The sequence below is a fragment of the Struthio camelus genome, chromosome 20, assembly GCF_040807025.1.
Source record: "Struthio camelus isolate bStrCam1 chromosome 20, bStrCam1.hap1, whole genome shotgun sequence".
In the NCBI taxonomy this organism is placed as follows: Eukaryota; Metazoa; Chordata; class Aves; order Struthioniformes; family Struthionidae; genus Struthio; species Struthio camelus.
In genome coordinates, this window is record NC_090961.1 from 11,440,675 (window position 1) to 11,464,555 (window position 23,881).

At 45.3% G+C, this 23,881-nt stretch overlaps 1 protein-coding gene across 43 annotated transcripts in view; it reads right to left on the bottom strand.

Annotated features, from left to right (window-relative positions):
- The window catches only part of EHMT1 (euchromatic histone lysine methyltransferase 1), a 128,895-nt gene that overhangs the window by 58,507 nt on the left and 46,507 nt on the right, over positions 1–23,881 (bottom strand). For 15 of the 43 annotated variants that reach the window (XM_068914329.1, XM_068914305.1, XM_068914326.1 and 12 more), the window contains one exon: positions 8,354–8,441. In XM_068914329.1, coding sequence (XP_068770430.1) covers positions 8,354–8,441 — 88 coding nt within the window. Of the gene's footprint in view, positions 1–8,353; positions 8,442–11,086; positions 11,243–11,617; positions 11,709–12,324; positions 12,391–12,445; positions 12,469–12,696; positions 12,777–12,998; positions 13,128–14,822; positions 15,000–19,504; positions 19,727–23,881 lie in introns of those variants that run through there. The other 28 variants (XM_068914335.1, XM_068914322.1, XM_068914331.1 and 25 more) reach the window with 17 other exon arrangements.

Below are 23,881 nucleotides of genomic sequence, written 5' to 3' on the forward strand. Positions count from 1 at the left end.
TTTTCAAAAGCAATGACTCTGGTTGGGAGAAAACAAGGTGCTACCAGTTTTTTTCTTTGTTATTTAACTATTCGAGAAATCTTGGGCAAGGGAGAACACAAAAGTTATGCACTTCTTCCAACCCTTATTTTTCTCATTTTACATTGGGGTAACTTTAAAAGACCATCTTATGACTTTTAACAAAAAAAAAATTCAGTAAAGATAGCACTGGAAGAAAACAAAAAAAAAAAAAAGGAATCACTAATCACAGATGGAGGTTTCACTAGGCACCTGTCAGAATGAGGCCTTCAATATTAGTTGATTTAAATGCTGTGCACTCCCACTAGAGCAGCCAAATAACTTCAGTGGCTGGCTATGAGATAAACACAATAAGCAGGGGGCAAAAACTGTTCTACCTGCCATAAAAGCAACCGAAACAAGGTAAATTAGAGCACTGCATAACTGCATTACTCCAAAAGGTGTAAGGACTCTGTGAAAAATTAATGAGGCTAAAATTAAAAACCCATATACAGTTTTTCCCCCACTCTTACTAAGTGTGCAAAATTCAATCTGATTGACTATGAAAGTGCCACCAATCCCTATAAACATGCACCAAGCTTCCAAATCTGTATTACTAGAAATTTTACAAAACAGAGAAATAAAATTTCATCATCCCTAAAGTTGCACAGAACTGTAGACCTTGACAACAGATTTCAGGGGTATCATTTTCACTTAACAGGATTATGCACCCACTTTGTCCTGCTGGAAATGGCTGCCCAAGTTGCACAGCAAAGTCAGGTCCTAAAGCTTCCAGCTCCAAATCACATTGGATTCCAACCGAGACCATCAGTGCCAGCTGCTTGCTGCCATTCAGCAGCTGAGCAAAATGCATTGCAAGGTCTCACAACTTGGTTTCTAACGTACACATGACCATGTGAGAAAAGCTGCTATCGCAACTGTCATCGCTTGGCTTTCTTGCTCAAAAAAAAAAAATATATATATATCAGTGGAGAGGCCAAGGACTGAATGGGAAGAGAGATTAAATCCCTCTCAACCTCGGACAGGTCTCAGGCATAGTAGGGAAGACTGTCCTGCAGCTGCTGCGATGGGCTTGTTTTGGGGAAGATCATCTCCATCCTCCTTCATAAATTTATTACTTTGGAAATAAAGTTGTTTTCTACAAACTGACTTCATGTACAGCACAGAACTCCTGCAAGAAACCCCATAGCCAAATCTAACCACTGCAGGGGCTCAGTCAGGGACTGCTGAAGATTATCTCAGGATCCTACCTGAACATCTAGTTAGAAAGACCTCCCCACTAAGAACTAGTTTATGTCAGGAGCTACATTGCTTAATAAGATGTGGTAACCTAATTAGGCTAGCCTAACCAAAACACCTGATGTGGCGATAGGAATATAGGAACATCAGGCTAGACTACTTGACCACTCATCCGCGTGCTCTGCTTCTGATTCGGAGCCTCATCTTCATCTAACAGAACATGTTTGCAAGTCTGACCGCATTCAAGAGGTCTCAGGTACGTACTTACAATTAGAGCACATTTACGTGCTTTGCTGAATACACATGCTTCAACGTGTTATTTACTTACTTTTTTGCTGATCTAGGCCTGTAGAAGGGGATGTAAACACAAACCTCAGAGAGGGCAGAACCTTACAATGGATAAATATGGAATAACACAGCCTATAAAATCTCTTTGACAGCACCAGAGAGTTAAATAAGTTTGCTCCTTACACGATTATTTCGTCTTCCCTTTCTCATTATCCAAAATAAGATGTTTCAGTGCAAGCCTGCTAAAAATACGTCAAACGTATCTGGTGGCAATGAGTTCCCTGGGTTAATCAGGCACAACATAAACAAAGCATGTGCTAAAGACTTTGCTTTTTCTTGGAAATGTCATTCAGTTTAACTGAACGCTTTTCTGCTCTCGCGCTCTGAGTGGAAGTTAATAAAAAAAACCTAAAATCCACATTTCTCTAAATCTGAACTATTTGACTCCATTTATTTCCTCTCTACATAGAACAAAGCTGTTCCCCCATATTCCCTTCTCCCCCTAACTCACACTGTCTCTAATCTACAACCGTTCTTTCTTTAATTAAAAATGAAGGATATAACCCAATTCCACAGAAGTGTAACCTCCATTACCAGAAGCATCCTAATACTTTCAGTGTTGCCTTATGCATCCCCTATGCCATATGCACCAATAAAAGCTTGTCACAATCTCCATGATGCTGCATGTATCCTTTTCTGAGTATTCAAAATTAATTTAAAATCCAGCAATGTGTATGACCAGTAATATTTTCAAGAGAGTAATCTTCTGTTATGCTGTCCACTCACCTAGCTTTGCATCTCAAGTTCTTACCCAGCTGAAAAAAAACATCCATAGGCCTGCATCTTCCAGTAGTTGGTTGCATTTTAATAACACAAGGAATTCAAGACTCAAAATTATGCAGATCTGTCATCCCTGCACCTCCCCAAGGCAAAGGATAAAATAATCATTAATATATTTAAATCAGCGCTCTGAATTAACAACTCACTGAGAGCAACCAAGACTTCACACCCCTCCCACCTCTCTACAAAGAGGCCTCCGGCATCAGTTGCACTCAGTCTTAAGTTTGCTTATCAATAATAAAAAACATTTATCTAAAATTAAATTAAAATTCCAATGAACTAAACAGAACCTTGAAAAAGGAGAGGAGAAGCTAAAACAGCCTGCCTGAGTTCATTTCACCTCAGTTTAGATGTCTCAAGGACATCTCAAAAGCTAGTGGCTCCTTAAGCCACCGTTATAACTAGCAGAGAGAAGACGACAGCTCAAAACCACAGTCTGTCTGGCTTACTTTAGACCTACATCCATCTTTGGATAAACTCATCACTGCCTGGATACGTCTACCACATGTAAGCAGAACTGAGATGGAGCGGCTCAGAATTAGAGAGAGAATTTTTTTAATACCTAAATTAGGGAAAGATGAAACCCACCTCTGTTATCCCAGCCCAGACTCCTGTAACGCAGCTTCCCTTCTACTGGCTTTGCCTGCCCTGGATTTCCAGCCCTTCCAGCAGAGGCATGTTTGGCTTTTGTCCTGCTATGGACATAGCTAGAGCTCCTGGTCAGCCTGCCAAAACCTGTCCTCAAGCCAGATGCATACAAGAGATGAACACGGTCCACGCCAGCTATTCTGACTACAGCCAGAGGGAAGCAAGTTGCCTCTACAGAGACTGAAAGGGATGAAGAGCCACCAGAAACTTTTCATATGCAGGAAGCCCGATGACCAGCTCAAAACTCTGCATTAACCTGGGCATTCCCTGAAAGATAAAATCTTAAATATAATTTTTTTAAACTCGGAGCTCTGCTCAGTAAGACGAATTAAGAAAAAGTGTTATGTGAAGTGTTATGAGCCCTCACGCTCTAGGCCAAAATCCAACCATCACTAAGTTTGGCGGGCAGGGGGGACCTCTACAAGTGAATGCAGTTATCTGCGACTTCCAACTATTTTCCCGAGCATCTGGGTACTGAGCACTGCTACAGGCAAGACGTCCAACTGTTTGCTGTGTCTTGCAAGATATTTTCTACGTATTTCTAGCATCCTCAAGCACAAAGGATAGCAGAGCTGTTTCTTCAGATGAAACATGAGGCAGGCCTTCAGATGCTGCAAGAGAAATATCACAACACTGAACTACGGATTTGCCTGGTAAGCAAAGAAAGAACTTAAATGAAAAGCTTATGATTTCAATATGCATTTTGAACTGCAGTGCAAGTAAGTACTGCATACATTTATATATACACACACATTTGACACATTTTTGCCTTAAGTACTTTACAGAGCATCTTTTAAAACAACCATAGATATCAGCCATGTATTCAATATCCAATTGTCCCGCAGGATAAACTTTTAAAAGGGAGTTACACAACTGCTTATCTCTTTATGTTACAACAGTTCCTCCCACCCCTTCCTCCTCAAAGTGGAAAAAGAAAATTGCAAAGCAGAGGAAAACCCAGCTGAAATAAAAAGGATGCTGAAAAAATGTCTGCTGAAAGAGCACAAACTAGTATGAAAAGGCTGATTGAGATGTGGTACTCCATTTAAAAGGAAAGCACCACCTCTACTGTTCAAGGCAAAAATCTGAGCATTTTGAAGCCAAGAAAGGAAGACAATAACAGTTTCAGGCCAAAGTTTCTCTCTGGTGGGAGTTATCAAAGGCCTCTCTTTTTCTTCCTCACCTCCTCTCCATCTTTTTTTTTCTTTTAAATCACTGGAGGCAGATGATACCCATCTGAGAACTTGGCCCTGTATTTCCAAAATGCAAGGGGCAGTCCCTCTGCTTGGTTTGGGGCCATATGCGCTGCCATCCTGGGGTATACAGTCATCATGTGGGAGACTTGTTTCCCGTCTACTGTAGGACAGGCCAATAGACAAAACAGAGGAAAAAAAGAACTTCCACTTTTAATGCTAAATCCTGAAATTAGTCAGGTCGAGTGAATGGCACTGAGCTTCGCGCTGCTAGGTTGTCTGCGCATCCTGGCAGCAAGCAAAAGCTGTTCCTGCTTAATGGCCTGGGGGAAATGAATTCGTTCCTTGCCAGTGGAAGTGGGTCCACGACGGTGACAGCCACGAGGCCCCTAACCCGTCCATGTCCAAGGGCCGCTGCTGCGACCCGAGCGGATCTCCGCCACCGCTGCAGCAGCCCACCTACCTGCCTGCTTGCACTTCGCTCGCAGACTCCCCGCAGCAGTGCTGAGTACCCGACGTGTTGTCCGGGCTTCAGCAAACATCTAAGATATCTTAAGCGGCTTTTGGTTTTATCTGGTCTCCTGGTTGTCGGTCTCAGCAGGGAATCCAAGTGCTGAGAAAGTCAAGCCTAGAAAATTATTTGTTCTCCTTTTCAAGTAGCCATCGCTAGAGTGGGGAATGCAAAGGTTGCAGCTGCTCGGTGGAAAGCAGCACTTTCCTCACCCACTGCAATTTCCTATGTGTAATTGGAGGGGGAGAGAAATAATTAAAAAAAAAAAAGCCCCCTCCAGGAATTTAAAACGCTGACACTCTCTAAAAGCAGTTTTAAGTTTATTTGAGAGCAAATCAACTGTACGCTTCTAATCTAGCACTATGGTCCAACACTGCTGCCTTGTAAAATGGCTGCCTCGGGTGAAGTCTCCGAAACGCTGAGCCTAATTGAGGACCTTGCTATCGACTCCCCTTGCCTGCTCATTTGTTCTGCCTTTTTATTGAAAGTTTCCATACTTTTTTTTCTCAGCTCCAAAGAAAGGAGCAGTTTGCCTTGAAAGGTCAAGTGAGATGCAGCATGGAGTTCAGAGTTGCGGACAGTAGGAAGACAACTGAGACCACTTGCAATTCTTGTGAGAAACCGCTTTTGAATTAGTTTCTCTCTGAGTCAGACTAAACGCAATACGACCCAGCAAAACATGAGAGCAACTTTTTTCCATTCATCTAGTCCGTCTCCCTGTCACCAAAGGGAAAGATGGACCTAAACGTCTACCCACACGTAAAACACTGAACTGGAACACTTCCCCATGGCTGACAAAAACAAGTCAGGATGAAACCTTCTCAGGATGAAACCTTCTCAGGATGAAACCAGGAGCGGATGTGTCAACTGATAGTAACAGTGCATTTCTGCAATGCCTTTCATTCAAGGAACAAAACAAAACAAAACAAACAAGTAAAAAACTCAAAAAAACAGAACAACTGAGCCCTAATTCCCACACAGGGACACCTTGCCTGCAGATTGCTCTCTAACTATATCTAGCCCAGCTCTCTGCCTTACCCCGACTGCACAGACACCTCACCGGCTCGCGTACAGCTCCTGAGTTGTCACAAATGACAAGCCAGCACACTGACGACACCCAAGATTGGGGATATGTTACCTCAAAAAGTCAGGCTGTAAACTGGGGCAATGCCGCTACCGCTTCACAAGTGTTGCCTTCCCTGCAATAGCACCAAGACCTCCAAAAACAGTACCGGAGCCAGACACAGTCGCAGCAGCACCAGTTGTGCCTTTCTTGCTTGTGGGACAGACCCATAAATCTCATTCAAAGAGCTGCAGGCTTCCTCCATTTCCTATCTCATCTTGGACACAGAGAAAACACAAGTTTGTGTGTAGACGTGTAACTGCTAAAAGGCCGTTCCCTGAGGCAGCAGCAGAGCCACGGTGATACACGCTAATATCGTTCAAATGGGGATCTAATACCGACCTCAGAAACGCAGAGCAGCCTTTCTGAGTCAAGCGAAGGTAAAAAGGGGGTAAATGTTACAGTTCACGCTTTTTATAAATCACACTTCCAGCCCAAACAGGACCTTTATTCAGGCTTTGGATCTGCAAGTTCAAGCCTCAGGGTTTTATAGCCTGAGTTCAGTATTCACAGATAGCCTGCCAGGGGAATTTTCCCAAAGGGACAAATCTAGTTTTATGTTCTAGACAACAGCTCCCATCAAATACAAGATCCGCCTGCTTTGCAATGGCCCTGCCTAAATCAGAACGCAGAAGTACCATGGATTCTCATTCCCACGCGTCCTTCTCTCTGAAGAGAAAATGACTGTTCTCGGAAACGTTAAGAGAAATCTCAGACTTAAGGGTGCTTTACCGATCCACGCGTTCCAGCTCCGCTCATTGCCTCCATCTTTGATTTCAGGAGCAGGGCTTAAAGAAACAATTTCCAAATGCCATCTTGCGAGTCTGTTGCAATGATGCAATGTTCACGCAACACCCAAAAATGTAAATTCCTATGCAAACGCTGAACACTGTTTTTAAGAGTTTAGAGACATTAACTAATTAAACTACTATGATGATCGCAGCTGGTTAATGAACGTCAACTAACAACAGCGCATACAGTACAACAACCAAGCAAATCACTGCCTTTTCATGCATGTGGCATGTTTTTTTTTTTAATTAAAAAAAAAAAAGGCTATGATCAGAATATTACCACAAGAACAGAAAAACCATGCTGTTTAGATTTTAGGACCTTTTTACTAGTAAGAGAACTGTAAAATAAGCTGAAGTGGCTATAAGTTGAGCACCTTGAGACTGTTCCTGCACAGCGAGGACTCTCAGCTTCCTTTTGATACACAACATTTGCTTTTAGTCAAAACCAGTGATGACATACAGGGCTCTGAAACGTCTCTCTCCCAACCATCATTTTGGCTTTTTACCCCACTAGACTCTTGACACTTACCTTGAGATCACCTAGAGCTAAATAAACTAAGTTAGCATTCCTGATCCAGGTAAGATAATCAAAGCTAGAGTCTCTTCTCGGAGCAACACGACCTCACACAGGCATCTTAGACTTCTCTTCTGGTTTTGCCAGATCAGAGGCGCATACGTAACTGGGATCAACAGCAGTGCTCGTATGCTTCCAGATAACAGGCAAGCACTGTGGCCAGATCTAACAAAGCATTCAATACTTTGCTGGTTCGGAGCTTTACTTTCTAACTGGAGCAGCTTCAAAAAACAAAATGCTGGACAGAAGAGAAAGAAAAAGTAAGGTTGTACTCGCACAGGTCTGAATTAAGTCCAAGAGTTTGTTTCTAGCCAAGACAAGGTATTTTGATATGGCCAGTTCAGCGCTTTTCTAATGCTCTATTATGGAGAGCAGAACAAAAATACACTCAATCCCTGCAGAGCAACGACAAGTAACTGCTCAAGGAAGAGCAAAGCCATGAAAAGAAAAGGGAGGGAGAAGGAAAAAAAAAAAAAAAAAGATTAAGGTTGCAGGGTTTTTTTTTTCCTAATTCACCGACGCTTTTATTAAGTCCTCAGATTCGTGTGCATGCAACTCACAGACAACCATGTAGGAAAGATTTCCTCAGATTAACATTTGCACTGCATCCTGCAAAGTAAAAGTAAGCAGAAACAACGTGGAAACCATGCAGCATCCCATAACAGCACGATGCATACAGTATCTCCCCTCACTGGCCACCCTGGAGCAATCGGTGCCTGTTGTGGAGCAACAAAGAAACTCACAGGAAAACAGAAAGCCAAGTTTAATAGAGGGAGGAAAAGGGCTAGGTCATCATGTGTTGGGGATCAGAGTTCAGTTAAAACCAGTCATACAAAGGAAGTTCAAAGTAACTAGAGCCTCCTTTGCAGCCACACCAAAGCAGAAGTGAAAATTAGACGTAATTCTTCAGGTGGGTGGAGAGGGAAGGACTGAAAAGCAGATTTGCATCTTTGGGGGAAAAGCCCTGCTCAGCATGAACACAGGAGAACAGTGCCGCTCCTATACTGAGTGCACATCTGAGATCCTCAGGGGACAGAGCACATCTTCATTCCCCTGATTTTGTTCCCAGTTGCATCACGTGCCGACCCCACTGGCAAGGTCTGGCCCTCAACCGAAGCAGGTGCTCACCTTCCTCTTTATTGTTGGTGATATCTTTCAGCAGCTCAGTCTTCATGCAGGCGTCTTTCCTTGTCTCTCCCTTACTCAGCACTGTTCGCTAGAGGTGGGGGGGGGAGGAGGGACAGGGAAAAAATATCAGCATTTAGCTCAACGTTCATATACACATTGCATTTAAAACAAGACACAATTGGGGACAAATCCTGTTTACATCATGGGCAAACTTCATTCTGCAAAATAACTCTGCCAGGAAACTGCCACCAAGGCACAGGTCAAAGATAAAAAAATTCAAAGGCTTGCCACCTCTGACAGCCCATCTCATCTGAGAAGCAGAGGAGCCTGGATCTGCACACAGAGTTGAGATTTCAGATCTCTTCGGTTAAGATGCAGCCAGACATTCTTTCCGAATGTAAAGAGTTTGGGAATCCAACCGAGCACGTCTGTAGAGACATGGATTAAAACGTTCATAAAAGGCATCCCAAGGACATAACTCTCACTCCCCCCCAAACCTCCTAGGTCCTGGGGGACGGGGAGGGCTTTTCCTCTACCATACTTCTCACTACATGGCATACATCAACATTAACAGGCCAAAGCACGCTTTTTATATTTTTGTAGTTTGCTCTAATGTGATTTACAAAATGCAAAGCATCAACCCAGGTGAGCTGTAGCTAACTCATCCTTCACATTTATTAAAGTTAAGGAGCTCTATTTTGCATCCTAAAAGTATTTTTTTTCCCTCTTTTTCCTGAAAAAAGGGAACACCTGCTCATCTCTTCTGCCTTTCACACACTTGGAATCATGTTGCTGTATCAGGTTCGCAGGCTTCATACTTTTGGGGGGGGGGGGCGGGGAGCAGACAAAAAGCTAACAGAACAAAACACAAAGAAAAAAGAAAAATAAAGGAGAAAGGTATTAAAAATCCCAAACACACGCACAAGAGGAGGGCTCCTTTGACACAGCTCTGTGCTTAAGGAGGCAAGCTCGTTTAAAAGGTAAACATGGCGTCTGCCTTGCAAAGCTGCCTTGTAATCAGGCAGGCAGCAGGGTCGGCCTTTGGGGTTGGGGAAAGGCCGGGTGAAGGGTTCAGCGCCTGCTGCGTGCGGCGCAGGGGGAGAACGAGCCTAGGTCAAGCCAACTGTTGTAGGCCAGCGCAGAGAGCAGATGGTGCCTGCAGCCATGCAAATCAAAAGGTTTAAAGCGCGGTGAGTGATAAAGGAAAAAAAAAAAAAAACAAACCGGCCCATCTCCCATAAAGCAAGCAAAAGAGATAAGAAATATATATGAAGCAGCCTTGAAAGCTTTTGTCGGCAAACAAGGATCTGCAGCCTGCCCTTCCCCACATCAATTACGCTTGAAGCCTCCAAAGCTAGCGGGGGAGATGATCTTTGGTGTTGCTATTACCAGCCACTGTGCAACTTTTTGTTTCCATGTGAACTAAGCTGCACTAAGTGCCTGTAGGTCCTGCAGCGCGGGGGGGGGCTTCCTTTTTACGCAGTGCAACGACCCCCCCACTCCAGGCCATGGGGAGACCTGCCAGCACCAGCCTGGGCTACCAGCTGTGGGCCACCAGGATGACTGCAGGGCCACCATGCCCCGCACCGCAACTAAATGCTGTTTTCTGTAAAGCAACAGACGGCTGACGGAAAGGTGGAAACTTCAGGGAACAGGGCTTGGTACAAGCTTCTTGGAAAACCCCTCAACGTGTGCCAGATTGCCTCGCGGGGAACCTTGAAGGACTGTTCCTCAAAAAAGCAACAAGCATGATCTAGGTGACTATCTGCCCCTCGGTGAACGCAAGCAAATGCCAAAGATATCCACAGCTGGACGACTCTCATCGAGAGGAAACTCAGACAGTAAACACACAACCTTCAGATTTTAAGACAGACACAAAAAATTTTAAGCATCTGAAACCCCAGCTCAGCCAACCGATCAGACAGCCTAAAACAAAACAAACTTCCAGCAGATGCTGGCTCACAGTTTCCATCATGAAATGATCCTAAATTGCAGCATAAAGTTTGAACACAGATGAACCTTTTTGTTGGGCTAAGCCAACAATATACATCCCTGGTGCAAGCACGTACAGTCAAAAACCTACTTCTCCTCTGCCCAGACTTTTTGTAAACAGCGATAACTTCATTTTTTCTTGTGAGCTTATCCTGATGCAAGATTAATGCAAACACGACGACAGCCAGGCCCGCTGCATCTATTCAAGCACGCAGACCCAGGGGTTCTTAGTCACGAAGAACGAATACTCCTGCCCTTGCTACAGATATTGCCATAAAATAAAGAGCCTCAGTACATCAAACAGGGACCAGTTTGTTTCCCCAACTTTTGTTAAAACAAATAAAGGTCTCGATATGCCCGCCATTGAACTGACTGCGACCCAAAAGCCTCAGGTTTTCAGATACGCCACTTTTATTCACCTGCTTCTACTTTTTTTCTTTATTTTATAGGTGGCACCCCCTCTCCACAAACTCTTCACGCTCTGCCCTTCACAGCTACGTGGCTGCTGCTCAGACGACGCGGCCTGCCGAAAAGCCACTGCGGGAACCCCAAAGGCAAAGAGCCCAGGGCAGCCTAACAAGCACACTCCTCATCTCTGGCAATTAACAGGCGCACAGAGCTGCCCAGGATCCTGGCCAGCAACAGGAGCTTTCTAAGCAGAATTTCCAGCGCTGAGAAAGGCTGGCGACCACCTCTTTTTCATTGCTAGAGTAAAAGCATCGGTGCCAAAGCAGAGCTAACCTAGGTTGCTGCAATCAGGCTCTCGTGGTCCATGTTTCAGAACCACGTCCAAACGGCCCGCAGCAGCAGCAGCAGCAGCGCTTTCACAGCTTTCCTTCATTGCTCCGCAACAAACAAAAACTCAGCGTCAAGGTAGAAAACCCTACAATGCACCTTCAGCCCTGTGCGGAAGGGGGGAAAAAAGAAAAAAAAAAAGACAATTGTGAATTCTGAAGCATTTTTAACAAAAGGGAGGCTACACCAGAAAGCTGCTGGAAAGCATTCGAAGCCTCTTCCCCATAGCACCAGCAGATAGGCGGCTCTCCCCCTTCTTGGTCTCTCACGAGCCAGATGCATCAAGTCTATGGCGACCGTTTGCAGGCTGAGGAGAGGATTCAGAGGCAGAGCCCTGCACGCTCCACACCACCACCACCACCACCACCACCACCCACGCGCTCCAGGGCCCGGGAGAAGCGCTGCCCATTCATTTCCACCCAGCACACAATATCCACCCAAACAAGTTAGCAGTAACTTTGTTGCCAGTGTCAATACCTCCATTTTTTCCCCCTTAAATTCAAAGCAAACTTCCCTTTTTGCTCACACTCCACCATGCCCCAATCTGTCGGCTCCTGATTGGCAGAGAAATCTTATACCCACCCTCCCAGCAGAGAAATGTCTGTTCTTACAGCAGTCCCAACAAAAGCCAACTGCCAAGCACAGGCTGCTTCACAATAAAAGTCTCACACGCTCCTCTTTTTCTTTCCCCCCTTTCCTGCAGCCGTCCGCCTCCATTCCACTGCCTACAACAGACTGATTATTAATCTTCAATCACTGGAGAGCAACCACAAAGATTATGTGCCACAACCAATGAAGCATTATACCCCCCTCCTTTTATTTTTAGATTTCAAGGGAAAGAAAAACTACTGCATATGAAGAAAGACTGATTAGGTCTTTGAAAGGGCTTTAAAAGCCATGAGGATCCAAGGAGAGAAGCTAGCGCTGTTGTAATTTTTCCTCTCCACCTCTGTTTACAAGGAATCCGGCTTCCTTTCCTACTTTAGATCTTAGGAGGGGATGGAAGACAGTTCAGAGCGTCCAAGGACAGGGTCTGCAGCATTTCAAAACAGATAACTAGAAACTACAGTGGTGCCTTTAAAACAGCAACAACAAAAATCAACAGCAACAAAACCACCACCCCCCTAAAAAAATAACACACACACACACACAAAAAGAGCAAAGCTGGAAAACACAGAAAGAACCTTCTCAGCCTCCTCAATTTTCATTAGCCATCCGGGTGCCCTTCACAGCAAGTTGGTCCAAACAGGCTTTATAGGAAAAAACAATACATGCATAGCAAAACTTCAACATATTGTAGCTTACCAAACCCAAGAGACCAGTTAGTTACATCATGAACCAGAGTTCTTTAAAGGCAGACAAGGAAAGGATCGGAGGTTTGATGTGCTAAGATGTCTACCTTCACCAGGTTCCTTTTTTTTTTTTTTGGTTTAAAAAAAAATCAACTGTCTAGGAACCCGAGACTTTGCAGCAACATTATTCTAATTTGAGATATTCAGTTAAAACAGGTCAATCTAAAAGAGGATTGGGGTAGGAAACAAGCAGGAGGGACTGACCCTTCTCCAACTCGGCTGCACACTGTAGAAAATTCTGTTCTTTAACATTCAGGGCACTAGCGGCATCAACACATCTGTTTGCAGACTAGGAAAGATTGACAGAAGAACGATCCTGAATGGCCTGTAAAGCCTACAGCCAGAAGGTTCACCCTCGATGGCTGCAGAACCCCTCAAAATGAAACTGCGAGCACGCCTCTCCCCACAAGCCGTTCATGCACACACCCAAACACCAGCTTTCCTAACAGACCCAATTCTTAGGCAAAGCTCTAGCAAGCACTTCAACAAAGCAGTATTTCACCTACTGTGCAAGGCGGCGGGCGAGGTATGCAATATGTACTGTAGCAAGAAAGAGAGGCAAAGCTCTTAATAAATGATGCAACTCCAGCAGCAGCAGATTCTCACTCACTCTCATTTTTTCCTCCCTTTTTCTCCTAAAAAAAAAAGAAAGATCAACTTTCTCAAAATAACCTTTAGCTTAAGGAGAAGACAAACATGTTGCAGCTAATTATACATGAAATAACGATTAAGAAAGCACTTTTAGACAGACAGTGGTTTTTTGGTAGGCATGTGAAGAGTGCTAATTACAGATTTTTGCACTACTCCAGTCCCGCTGCCCATGTGCAAGGTCTGGGATTACTGTTCAGGGGAGACACTGACCAGGGGTCTGTCCTTAGAAGAAGCAGAATCATTTGATTTGGAGAGGGAAAGAAACGTAACCACCAAGGTACCTGGCCTAGAAAGCAGTCACCATTCTCAAAGCTCCTTTTTTTGGCTAAGGCCACTTCCTTATGAGCCTCTTGCAATCATGTGAATAGGGAATTTTAGCCACAGCTCCTAACAATCACTCCTTGCAATCTGAAGTTTGTCCTCAAACCAAACCAGACCTGCATTTCTTTTGTTTCCTGAATTCCTTACATCCCGACTCTTCCTTCCCTCCTGAAAGGACAGAAATATTTCCTTCTCTAAGTCAATGACTTTCTCCTACTCCAGCTGTACAAATTAACTTCCAAAGCAGGGGAAGGGTAGAAACAAGGTGCAAGTCCCTGCATGCAAAAGCCAGGAACAGACAGACACGTGCATGAAACATAACAGGACTTACAGTGACTTTTTCTAACACAACACAGTTCCTAATGGTGTTCAGGCTTCAGGCTCTGCCAGCTATCTGAGCCTGTGCTCCATGCAGTTTCTATAAAGGTGAGACCAGTTTACCAAACTACTTACATGACTACAACCCCCAGCATGGATGCAGCTTTACTTTTTCACTGCTTCCACGCTGGGAAGCACTGCACCAATTTAACTGGGTCCCAGTAGAGTTAAAGCCAGTACAACATGTATGTGCAGACAAGTGTAAATCCAGAGCAGACAAAGGCATCTCCTCCTTCCACTGGCTGAGGTTAACAAGAAGTACTGGCACGCTACTCACAGCTGCTGCCTGCCTTTTCCTAACGCTAGGGGAGGGGGGGGGGGAAGAAAACCCTAAAATGGAGGGTAAGGTTCTGCCTGGTAACCCATCATCATCTGTAGCAAAAGCAAACCAGCCATTTTAGAAACACCAAGTCCCCAAGAAGGCTTAACAAGAATAAAAAGGAACATGAAGAAACGTCCAAAGCGAGCAGGTTATGGCAGCCCAGGACACACAGAGGACGAGTGAGAAGGGGAAAGCCTGGCGTGCAGTCCTCCTCGGGATCGCTCTTCGACCTACAAGGTCCTCTTCCTCCCTCCCCCAAACGGTCACATCCAGCCCAGCAGCTCCCTCTCCCTGCCCCTGCTCCTCCAAACGATCCCAGGAGAAAAGGGCTCACGGCACGTTTCCGACTTCGAAAGCCACGTTGGGGCCGAACATGAGGAGGAGGAAAAAAAAAAAAAAAAAAAAAAAAGACACGCGCCAAAATACGCTCTCTCCCCCAGCCCAACGGAGTGCTTGTGGTTTCTTGGGACGTAGAAGACCTCACTCTGGTATCGCACCCTCTTCGCACAACACTTTGTGTTACCTGCAACCTGCTAGAGGAGAGGCCAGCAGCAACACATCGACGCCTGCAAGCTGAAGAGCGGACAAGGAGAGGAGGAAAAAATAAAAAAATTGCAATCTAGGGCCTGTCCCCCTAATAGCTACAGAAAAACCTCACCAAGACTTTACTCCTCTCGAAAGTGATAAAGCGACATGGCATTGCTCAGTAGCCGAAGTCCTAAAGGTAGGAGATCCTCAGAATCTCTCCTCCATGGCCTACAGGCTTAGTCCCAGAAGTGTTTTTCTGCTCTGTCATTAGTGTGGAGCCTGGTCTTTTCCTTCAATCCCAAGAATTGCACTGAATTAGATCATCTTTCTCTGATCACCTCCCCCTACAGGCTGCTCCTGAGCATGCTCAGCTCGGCCTTGCACTGCCATTTCATAACTGCATTGTTTACAGACACACAGTGACCTGCCATTTTTTGACAGTAAAATAGAAGCTGGTATTTGTAACACTAGTGCCTCTTGCAGCCACAGCTAATTCGCAAGCCCTGCTCAGAGCAAGTTTCTCGTTACAACCGGGACGCAGTCAAGTTCGTCGCTTGCAATAAAAATCCAATTTGGAGGAGAAAATGACAAAGTCTGGAAACTAGCAGATTGTGACACTGTGGGGTTGTTGGGTTGTGTGTGGTTTGGTGGTGGGTTGGTTTTTTGGGGTTTTTTTGGTGGTTTTTTTTTTTTTGATTTAGGTCAAAATCCACCTGCTCAAAAAACGCAATGTAGCCGGAGCAAGTTAACCCTTTTGGGGGGGAGAGCGGTGTATGGGAAGGGAAGGTGTCACAAACTTCAATGAAAAAAGCCAGCCATGATTTCAGCTTCTTCAAATCACCACTGTGCTTCGATGTCACCTAAAAATATAATATGCAGCCCAGTCTGCCATCCTCTGTCAAGCCTTCCTCTGAAAAAGAAAGGGTTGGGAATATGGTATTTTCCCTTGAATAAACAAGTTGGCTTAGTCCCAGCACATACAGTTTTCTCCTTTAAATGCAAACCAGAGTATTTTTGCAGGCACACCGGGAAATGAGGAGAGGAGGAGGGGAAAAGTTCCTCATTTAACACCAAGAGCTCCATGCAAAGCCTTGCAAGGTTGCTCCGCGTCCCTCTGTCTTCCACTTCTCTCCCCTCCCGTGCTTCTCATCCTTTACAGGTGAAAGCAGCTTTGAGTTATGAAGGAGAGAAAATGCCAGAAGAGCTGGAGGTTTCCTCATCCTTGGAACAAGGACAATTTGTTAAAAGCTTCCTTTGCGAGAGGCATTCTCCTGCTCAGACACAGTATGGCAGCATAACAGGGAACATGCTCGCATGTCAGATCTTCTTAACCCCCACTGGCTCTGCCCTTCTCCACCATTTCTACCATGCTTCCCCCCCTCATGATGGAATCTGAAGAAAAAAAAAAATTACCTGGTCTGGGGGAAGACAGCTATTATTCTGCATCCCAGAATATTTTATTTGGGGGGGGGGAAGCTTGTTCTACATTTTTTTCCCTAATATTCTTTTTTTTTTTTTTTAACACATTCCAATTTGCTTATACAACGTGCGAGCTTCACTCCTGTTGCTTTACTGACTCCTGTAAATCCTGGCACGCCGTACTTACACTGACTGTCTTCCTATTCTGCCCCCTGTCACAACCAACTCAATGCAGCCATCATACAGCAAATCGAAACATTTTGTACTTCACAGAACAGCCCCAATGTGCCAGACCAAGAAGTTCAAGTAGGGAAAGGGGAGGGGAGGAGTGAGGGGAAGAATGAATCTGTAAACGAATGAAGGAAACAGGACACAAGGGCAGAGATCACATTACGACTTCCAGGTTCTCCTCTGCGAAGAGGGGTCGATTTCTAAAGCCTTTAAATGTACGGCAGCCCCCCCAAAAAACCCTCTGAAAATGGTAGTTAAGGGTTATAAATTCGAGATTTGCTTCTAAATAACTGCCAGTGCATTTCACTACAGGAGCATATGGTCCTTCAAGCCTGAAGAGCAGCTAATGCACACTGCCAGAGCCCCAAGTCTTTAGCCTGAATCGAAAGGCAAGATAATTCCCTCAGTCCAGGTGGTCAGAAGTCTCTGCAGTGATTCCTTGACCTCTCTAAGATCCAGGAACAGGAAAAGGAGAAAGAATATTTTAAGGAAGGGGGAAAAAAAAAAAAAGAGAGAGAGACGAGCAACAACAACAAAAAAAGCACCAGGAATCAAATCATCCCTCCCCCAAACATCCACACCAGCTGGCCATGATAGCGAAGCTCCTTAAATGTCCTTGTTTACCTGAATGAAATAGTTCCCTGCCATTGTACAAAAAAAAAAGCACATGATCCTTTTTCACTAGGAGATGGCACCACACGGGAGAGGTCACACTGGCATTGGCACTCCTGCGGCATACCAGCGTAACGAGATACACTTTCAAACGCCGGGAGAAGGAGGAAAAGTACTAACACTGCAAGGCAGCCACGGCCCCAGCGCTGCCGCTCGGCCGGACACCCGGATGCAAAACGGGATCTCGCGCGGCGGGCCCGATCCGGCGCCGTGACAGCCCAGCCTCCTCGTTACTAGGCCGGGGAGCCAGCAGACGGCTTGTTTTTATAAGCTGGGGGCCTCATTAGCAGCAATAACCACCGCTCACATGCCTAGCTGCAAGCCAGCATGAGCTGCAATGGCCAGCGCTTCTGTTAACAGGGGGCCCGGGCGATTTTTAAAGCCCGTGAGGGGTCCTAAAACATGTCCCACACACCAGCAACCTCCCTCTGTCATGAACAAGACACAACAGCGAGGTACACGGCTCTGAGGGGCCGTTCGCTAGCCCATCGTTTGCTTGGGAAGAGGAAGAATAGCTTTTGAAGGGAAGTACAACAGCATTGCTTTTTTTCACACGCGACTGCCAAGGACAGGCGACGAAAGCGTCTGCCTGGGCTAGTAAATACTCACAATTATTTTCACTGGCTGGCTGAAGCTGTTTAGCACTGGAGTTAAAGTAACATAAAAGTCAGTTTAGTACGCGAAGGAAAAAAAATAAGACCCAAAAGCCCACATTTAGGACTATTAACCCCTGCTGAAAAGCAACATGGAATTTCAAACCTTACGCTTGCCTCTTCCCTCCAAAAAGTAGGTCAGGCGTTTCAGCATCATTTTGCCAACGCTCTCGGAAGGAATTTCAGGCAGCAATAAGTGACTATGTAGTGTTTTAGGCAGGCTATCACACAAGCCTCATCATGGTCACCATATTACGTACATGCACTTGTTAGCACCCCTAAGTGTTGCCTCAGCATTTTAGGGGGTTGCTTGTTTGCTTAGCCTTCAGCAAACCCCACACACATTTTTTCCTGGATAGGAGCTCATCCAGTAATATTTCAAGGCCTCTGCTCTTCACTTTTAAAAAATAAACTACTTCATCTCCTTATGACTTCTTTTGATGTTATTTGCCTTTAATATGCATTTACTAGATGACAAATAATTAGCGTATCTATAGTCTCCTGCAGACATGACAGATATTTAGATTAGATATCACAGACCGTCCTGTAAGCTCTCTAGCCCTTTAAAGGCTATCTTCACATTTCACTGGTCATTTAAAAATTTAATACGTAGGTACATATGGAAGTTTTAAGGGCCTTCCTCAAACCCAGCAAGCGACAGGGTTTGGGGCCAGTGTTTTGCAGGCTGGCAGAGGGTGCCAGGATCACCCCCAGCTCTGGGAACCTGCAATCCTTAAGAGACAACAGCGGAGGTCAAGAACAGGGTGTATGCTCCAAGTCAGACCGGTCGCTGTAGCAGGCAACACAGCTGTGTGTGCATATAACACAAACAACTTAAAAAACAAAACAAAAAACAAAACAAAAAACACATGGCAGGGCCAGGGGTATGAATTTTAGGCAACCTTTTAAACAAACTGCTGACATGGGCCTTCTGCCATGAAATCAACCACGGACGTTTCATTTTAATCAGCTGCTCTCTTGGATTGCAGGCTACTTAGAAAATAAATAAATAAAGCCCCCATCAAACAAACAAACAAACGGCCAAAAAATCAAAACCACCACCCCCCCCAAAAAGATCCTTTCTTCCTGATGAAATCATGCTCGCTCTTCCTTCCACCCTAAAAACTAAACTGTAGGCTTGCTTGACATAACCGAAGGCTGTCAAAATTGTTTCTAGCAAGCAAGTGAAATGTGTCCACAGGCCCTCTCCTTCCCTTTGAAAGTTCAAGTCTTCAAACAGTTTAAAGACCCCAGGGTTTTCTCTTCTTGCTTATAAGAAACGGAAGCAGGGAGGGCTCCTGGTAGACCCAAATATTCAAAAGACTTCATGCTTTAAAAAAAAAAAAAAAAGGTAAAAAAATAAAAAATCCAGACAAACCTCCACACCCTCCCCAACACAGAAGACAAATAAAAGACTGACTTAATGCGTGGAAATAAGCCTAAACTTCCCCAGAGACAGGTAATTTCAGATTCAGAACTATATACAAGTCCATTGAGCAAAACAAAGTAACACTAATAGCAACACAAAAGATCAGAAGTCAAAGTCTGAAAAGCAACTGCGCCTGTCCAGGTTATTCTGTAAATCGCTTCTTCAAAAGACGCCCCAGCACACTACCCTGCATGCTGCATCAATATGCAATACCCACATTTCTGCTGTGCTGTTCTCTCTTGCATAGGGCAAAAAATAAATAAAAAAATCCAGCCATGATTATCTGAACTGTCTTCCTCCTCTCAGAGGTTTCTCCTTTCCTACCTGACAACAGTCTGTCTGCGGCCACAACCTGAGGGAATCTGCTATTTATGACATATGGAACATGGACACTACAAGTTACTGTACCTGCAGACATCTGTGGTCTTCTTTTGATGAAGACTCAAAGAGTTGCATATTCCAGATCCTCATGAACAGTGATTCAGTTTCTGCTCATGTGATAAAAGCTCCCTCTACAGAGTGAGCATGCCCAGTGGAGACCATTTCACTGTTCACTCCAAGCTGCAGCCATTTCACAGAGAACCTGCAGGCTTAAGGGCTTCCATTGGAGCAACTATTATCTAAGGCATCGCAGGGATACTCGGTCCTCCTGGTGCAACGCACAGTTAATAAAGATAATCTGTCAACGGTCTGACCTAGTGCCAGGCCTAAAACTGATCAGTAGCCTGCAAAAGCCTTTTAAAACCATGTAATAATGTGTTCTGTTTCAGTGGCCTCCAAGAGTAGCCCTTGCCTACAAAAAAAAAGAAAAGGGGAAAGAAAAAGAGAGAGATGCTGCACAATAGCATCGAAGTTTGAGGACACCCCTGCACTAATTATATTTTGCTTAATAAAGCGCCCGACCTTTGAATAGTGGGATAAAAGCATACGGGTTAAACTGGTTAAGTGTACAGTGTCCAACTGAAAGTGAATTTGAGATCCGATATGCTGAGCTGAAGGGGTGCTATTTTTCACTTCAGGGACTTAAAGTATAACATGACCTGGTATAACCAACCTTAAAAGCATATCACAAATACAATTATTAAAAAGAAAAAAAAAAAGAACTGATAGTACACTACTAGGTGCAGTAGCTCTCAGCTCAGCCTATGTCAAACCATATGATACAGCTGGCCCAGCCAGCAAGAGCAAAGAAGAAATTTTAGCTTCAAAATAAAAGTAGTTTGTCTCTGTTCAATTTGACAATTAAGCACAAACTCTTGGCAACCTTCATATCTGCTAAAGCTCCCAGTAAAACTGCCTGAGCAACTTGCAGGAACATCTGTAAGCAGAGATCAGCTGGAACGGATTCAAATGCACAAATGACATTTATCACAATGCAAAAGTCCGAGGGTTTCTCCGTGTTTAATATTTCTCTGGAGAACCTCCCCCAGGAGAAGGGGGAGGGGAGCAGAGAACAGAGGAGAAGAGAAGAGGGAAGAAGGAAGAGGAAATCTGAAATGGGCTGTAGTCCCACCCGCCTGTTCTTGACCAAAGCAAAAAACAATTTTCCATAAAATAGGAGTGGGGAAGACAATTCTCCTGAAGCTGAAACGTTAAAACGAACACTGGCTCCGTGTGTTGCCTCACAATGGACCGAGAGGAGAAGGAGGAGGGGGAGGGAAAAGGAACAGCCTGCGCCGTTGGGGGGGGGGGAACCCAGAAAAATCCATAGTGAGGTTTTGAGGAGCCCAATGATTTTATTTGCCTTACACGTTGCACGAAAGCAGGCACTCAAAATTCAAGGCTTCAGCACAAGTATGAAGCCTTCTCTCTACCCATCCCCTCCTCTCCTTTACTAAAGCACCGCAAGAGCGTGCCACGCTGTCACATTATCACACACCAGAAACGCCAACAAGCCACGTTTCCTACAGACCAAGTATTTATTTCACCACCACGTCGATGCACGTTTGCAAAGTGGCAATAGTTAAAAGAGCAAAAGAACCGTCCATGGGGCTGCCTCCGCTAAAACGACATTGTTTGCCTCTAAACGCTTTGGAGGAGTTTCACTATTAAACAGTTAAAACACACAAGGCTGAATTGACATGACTAAAATTCATAAAGGATGAATATCCAAGGTGACAGAATAAAGCCAGGATCTCTCTGCCACCCACTGGTTTTTTTGCTTGATGTCAATCTAAGTAATAATATAGATAACGAGATTTTTTTTGGCCTTTGCATCAATCACCAAAAGTTGTAGAGGTAACTCATTTAAGACAAAGCCAAAAAGCCCAAAATGAAAACAACAAAACCTGACTACATTGGCAGAAGTTGTATCATCCACTGTATCACTGTGGCTCAAACCAAAGAGGGCTTTAAACCAGCTGAAGTGTTACCCGCCTTGGGCAGCATGAAGTTACTAAACTTTCACTAAAAGTACAGAAACAAAGATACTAACAAACGCTGAGTCACTGAACTCATGTGGTCCACGCCCATTTTCAGACCGAGATATAATGATGATCCAAACCCACGCCACGGGGTTCACTCATAAATGCAGCATGTCAACCCTGGAAAAATGCTTTTACTGGTGAGGGTGAAAATACACTGCGAGCAGAAGCTGCTAGAGACGTTTTTCATCTTGGAAAGCACTAAACACTGGTTAAAAAGAAAAAAAAAAAAGGCAGGATATCGTGGATGCCTCCACAATCAACTCGAGCAAAGCGATTGATCAGCGCCCTACAGGAGCTCCGCACAGCGACGCTCTGGAGGAGCGGAGGCTGCTTGTGTGCTATTACTGAGGAAAAACAGCCGAGCTCTTAAATTTATGGCATCCAAAAAGAAACAGAAGCTTCCAGACAGCCTCTGCAGCATTACACATGCTGCCCACGGCATCGCGCCGCCACTCAGCGGCCGTGTCCTGAAGCGGCCCCACCACGTGCCTGGGGTGGCCAAGGCCCCCCCCCACCACCACCACCCCGCGCCCGAGGCCGGCCTCACCAGCTCCCACCTCCCCACTGGGCCTCCTCCAGGCCCAGCACGGGGCAGCCCGCACTGCTGGGCTCCCTCTGCCACCCAGGGCCCAGGGAGGCTGTGCCAGGGCCGCCATTTCCTCGCCGCCCTGCAGCCATTTTGTGGAGGCCGGGCACTGCGGGGGCAGGGGCGCAGGACGCGAGAAGGAGCCCTCCCTCTTCTGCCCCTGCCTCCCGCACGTGCACCGGCAGCGCGAAGCCGCAAGCGGAGGGATTAGGAGGGTTGAACGATCTAACTGCTCTGGGACTTCACCTACACAGCACCAAGCTGAACTGATTCCCCGCTCCGGGAAAGTGAAATCCTTCTCCAAAATGGCTGAGGTGGATTTTCTTTCCTTCGCAGTTGAGTAAAATTACAACGGGCCTCTACCTCATGAAGGTTTTATTTAACTCTCTAGCAATCTCACCATCGAATCGTCTCTGCTGCGGACTGTCTGGCAGTCGCCTTTTTTTTTTTTTTTTAAAAAAAAAAAAGTGTTCTACCGGGGCCCATAAAACTACAGGATAATTTTAAGCTCTGGGCTCTCTGGCCTCAGTTCCATGATTCGAGGCTTGAACAGCCTTTTAAAAATCTCACTTTTTATTTAAAGAGGAAGACAGCAGAACAACAACCTTCCTTCACAAAGGACACGGGGCTCCTAAGGGCTTTTGCTTAATTACACCATTACACATGTCATTTTCACAGCTCCCTCCTCACAGAGAGGCAAAGTGGGAGGGAAGGGGAGATCTGTCTTCTATAGGAAGAACAGTATTTAGCTCTCCAAAATACAGGACTTTTCTCTGATTTCCGTCAAGCTCTCGCTTCAGCCCGTACAGTCGCGCCAAGCCGAGGCTCCCTGTCAAGGCTCCTCTGAAGCGCTCACAACAGCACGACAGGCCAGGCCGGGCCGTCGCAGGTAAAGCGGCTTCCAGCACAAACACGAGCGCTTCTGCCGGAAAGCCGGTTCGCTTTGCCATCGCTAAGAGCTACTCCTCAGCTCGGCTGCAGGCTCTCAGAACGCCTCCTTCCCTTCTCAAAGATGACTCTGAACGCATCCTAAGCCGAACACCCAGTCCTGGGATACTCTGAGCGTCCTCCGCCTCCTCCTCCGAGAGAGGGCGAGCCGAAACGTCCGCTTCGCCCCTCACAGGCTCAGGTAACAGTTCTGAAGGAGCGGTCAGTCATGGACGCGCGCTTCTGGAATTACAGCTTTCTTCACCTTTTGAAACCTCCTTTTTTCTCTCCAAAGTTTTCAAGCCACTTCCCTCCCTCCCCCCGTTTCCTCAGCAAAGCTTAAAACTGCTTTTAGTGAATAGGAAACATAAAATGTTCCCGGGGACACTGTGTTGAGTACATCACAAATACACACATACACACATACACACACACACACACACACACACACAAACCCCAAAACCAAAAAAACTGATGCTGTTGTGACAGATGTTGAGATGTAAGCTCTCTGGAAGATGTTGCCATGTTTTGATAAGAATGCATGTTGAGTATTTCATTTACAGGGCAATCCTAGAACTTTATTTAGAGTCATATTGGACAGACAGCTGTAATTCAGAGCATACTGTATTCCTAACAGTTCCCAATTATAAACTCCTTCAGCTTTAACTTAGAGTAACCACGGCTCTTTCTATTTTGGAAAGCTAAAAACGCCATTTCTCCCCTTCATTCAGCTACCATATATTAAGAGCTTCTACCATACACTTACAGCCTGACTTGAGAAGGGCACTAAACACATCACGTGCATACCCCATCTTCGAAAACAGGGATGAAGCTTATTGCTTTAAC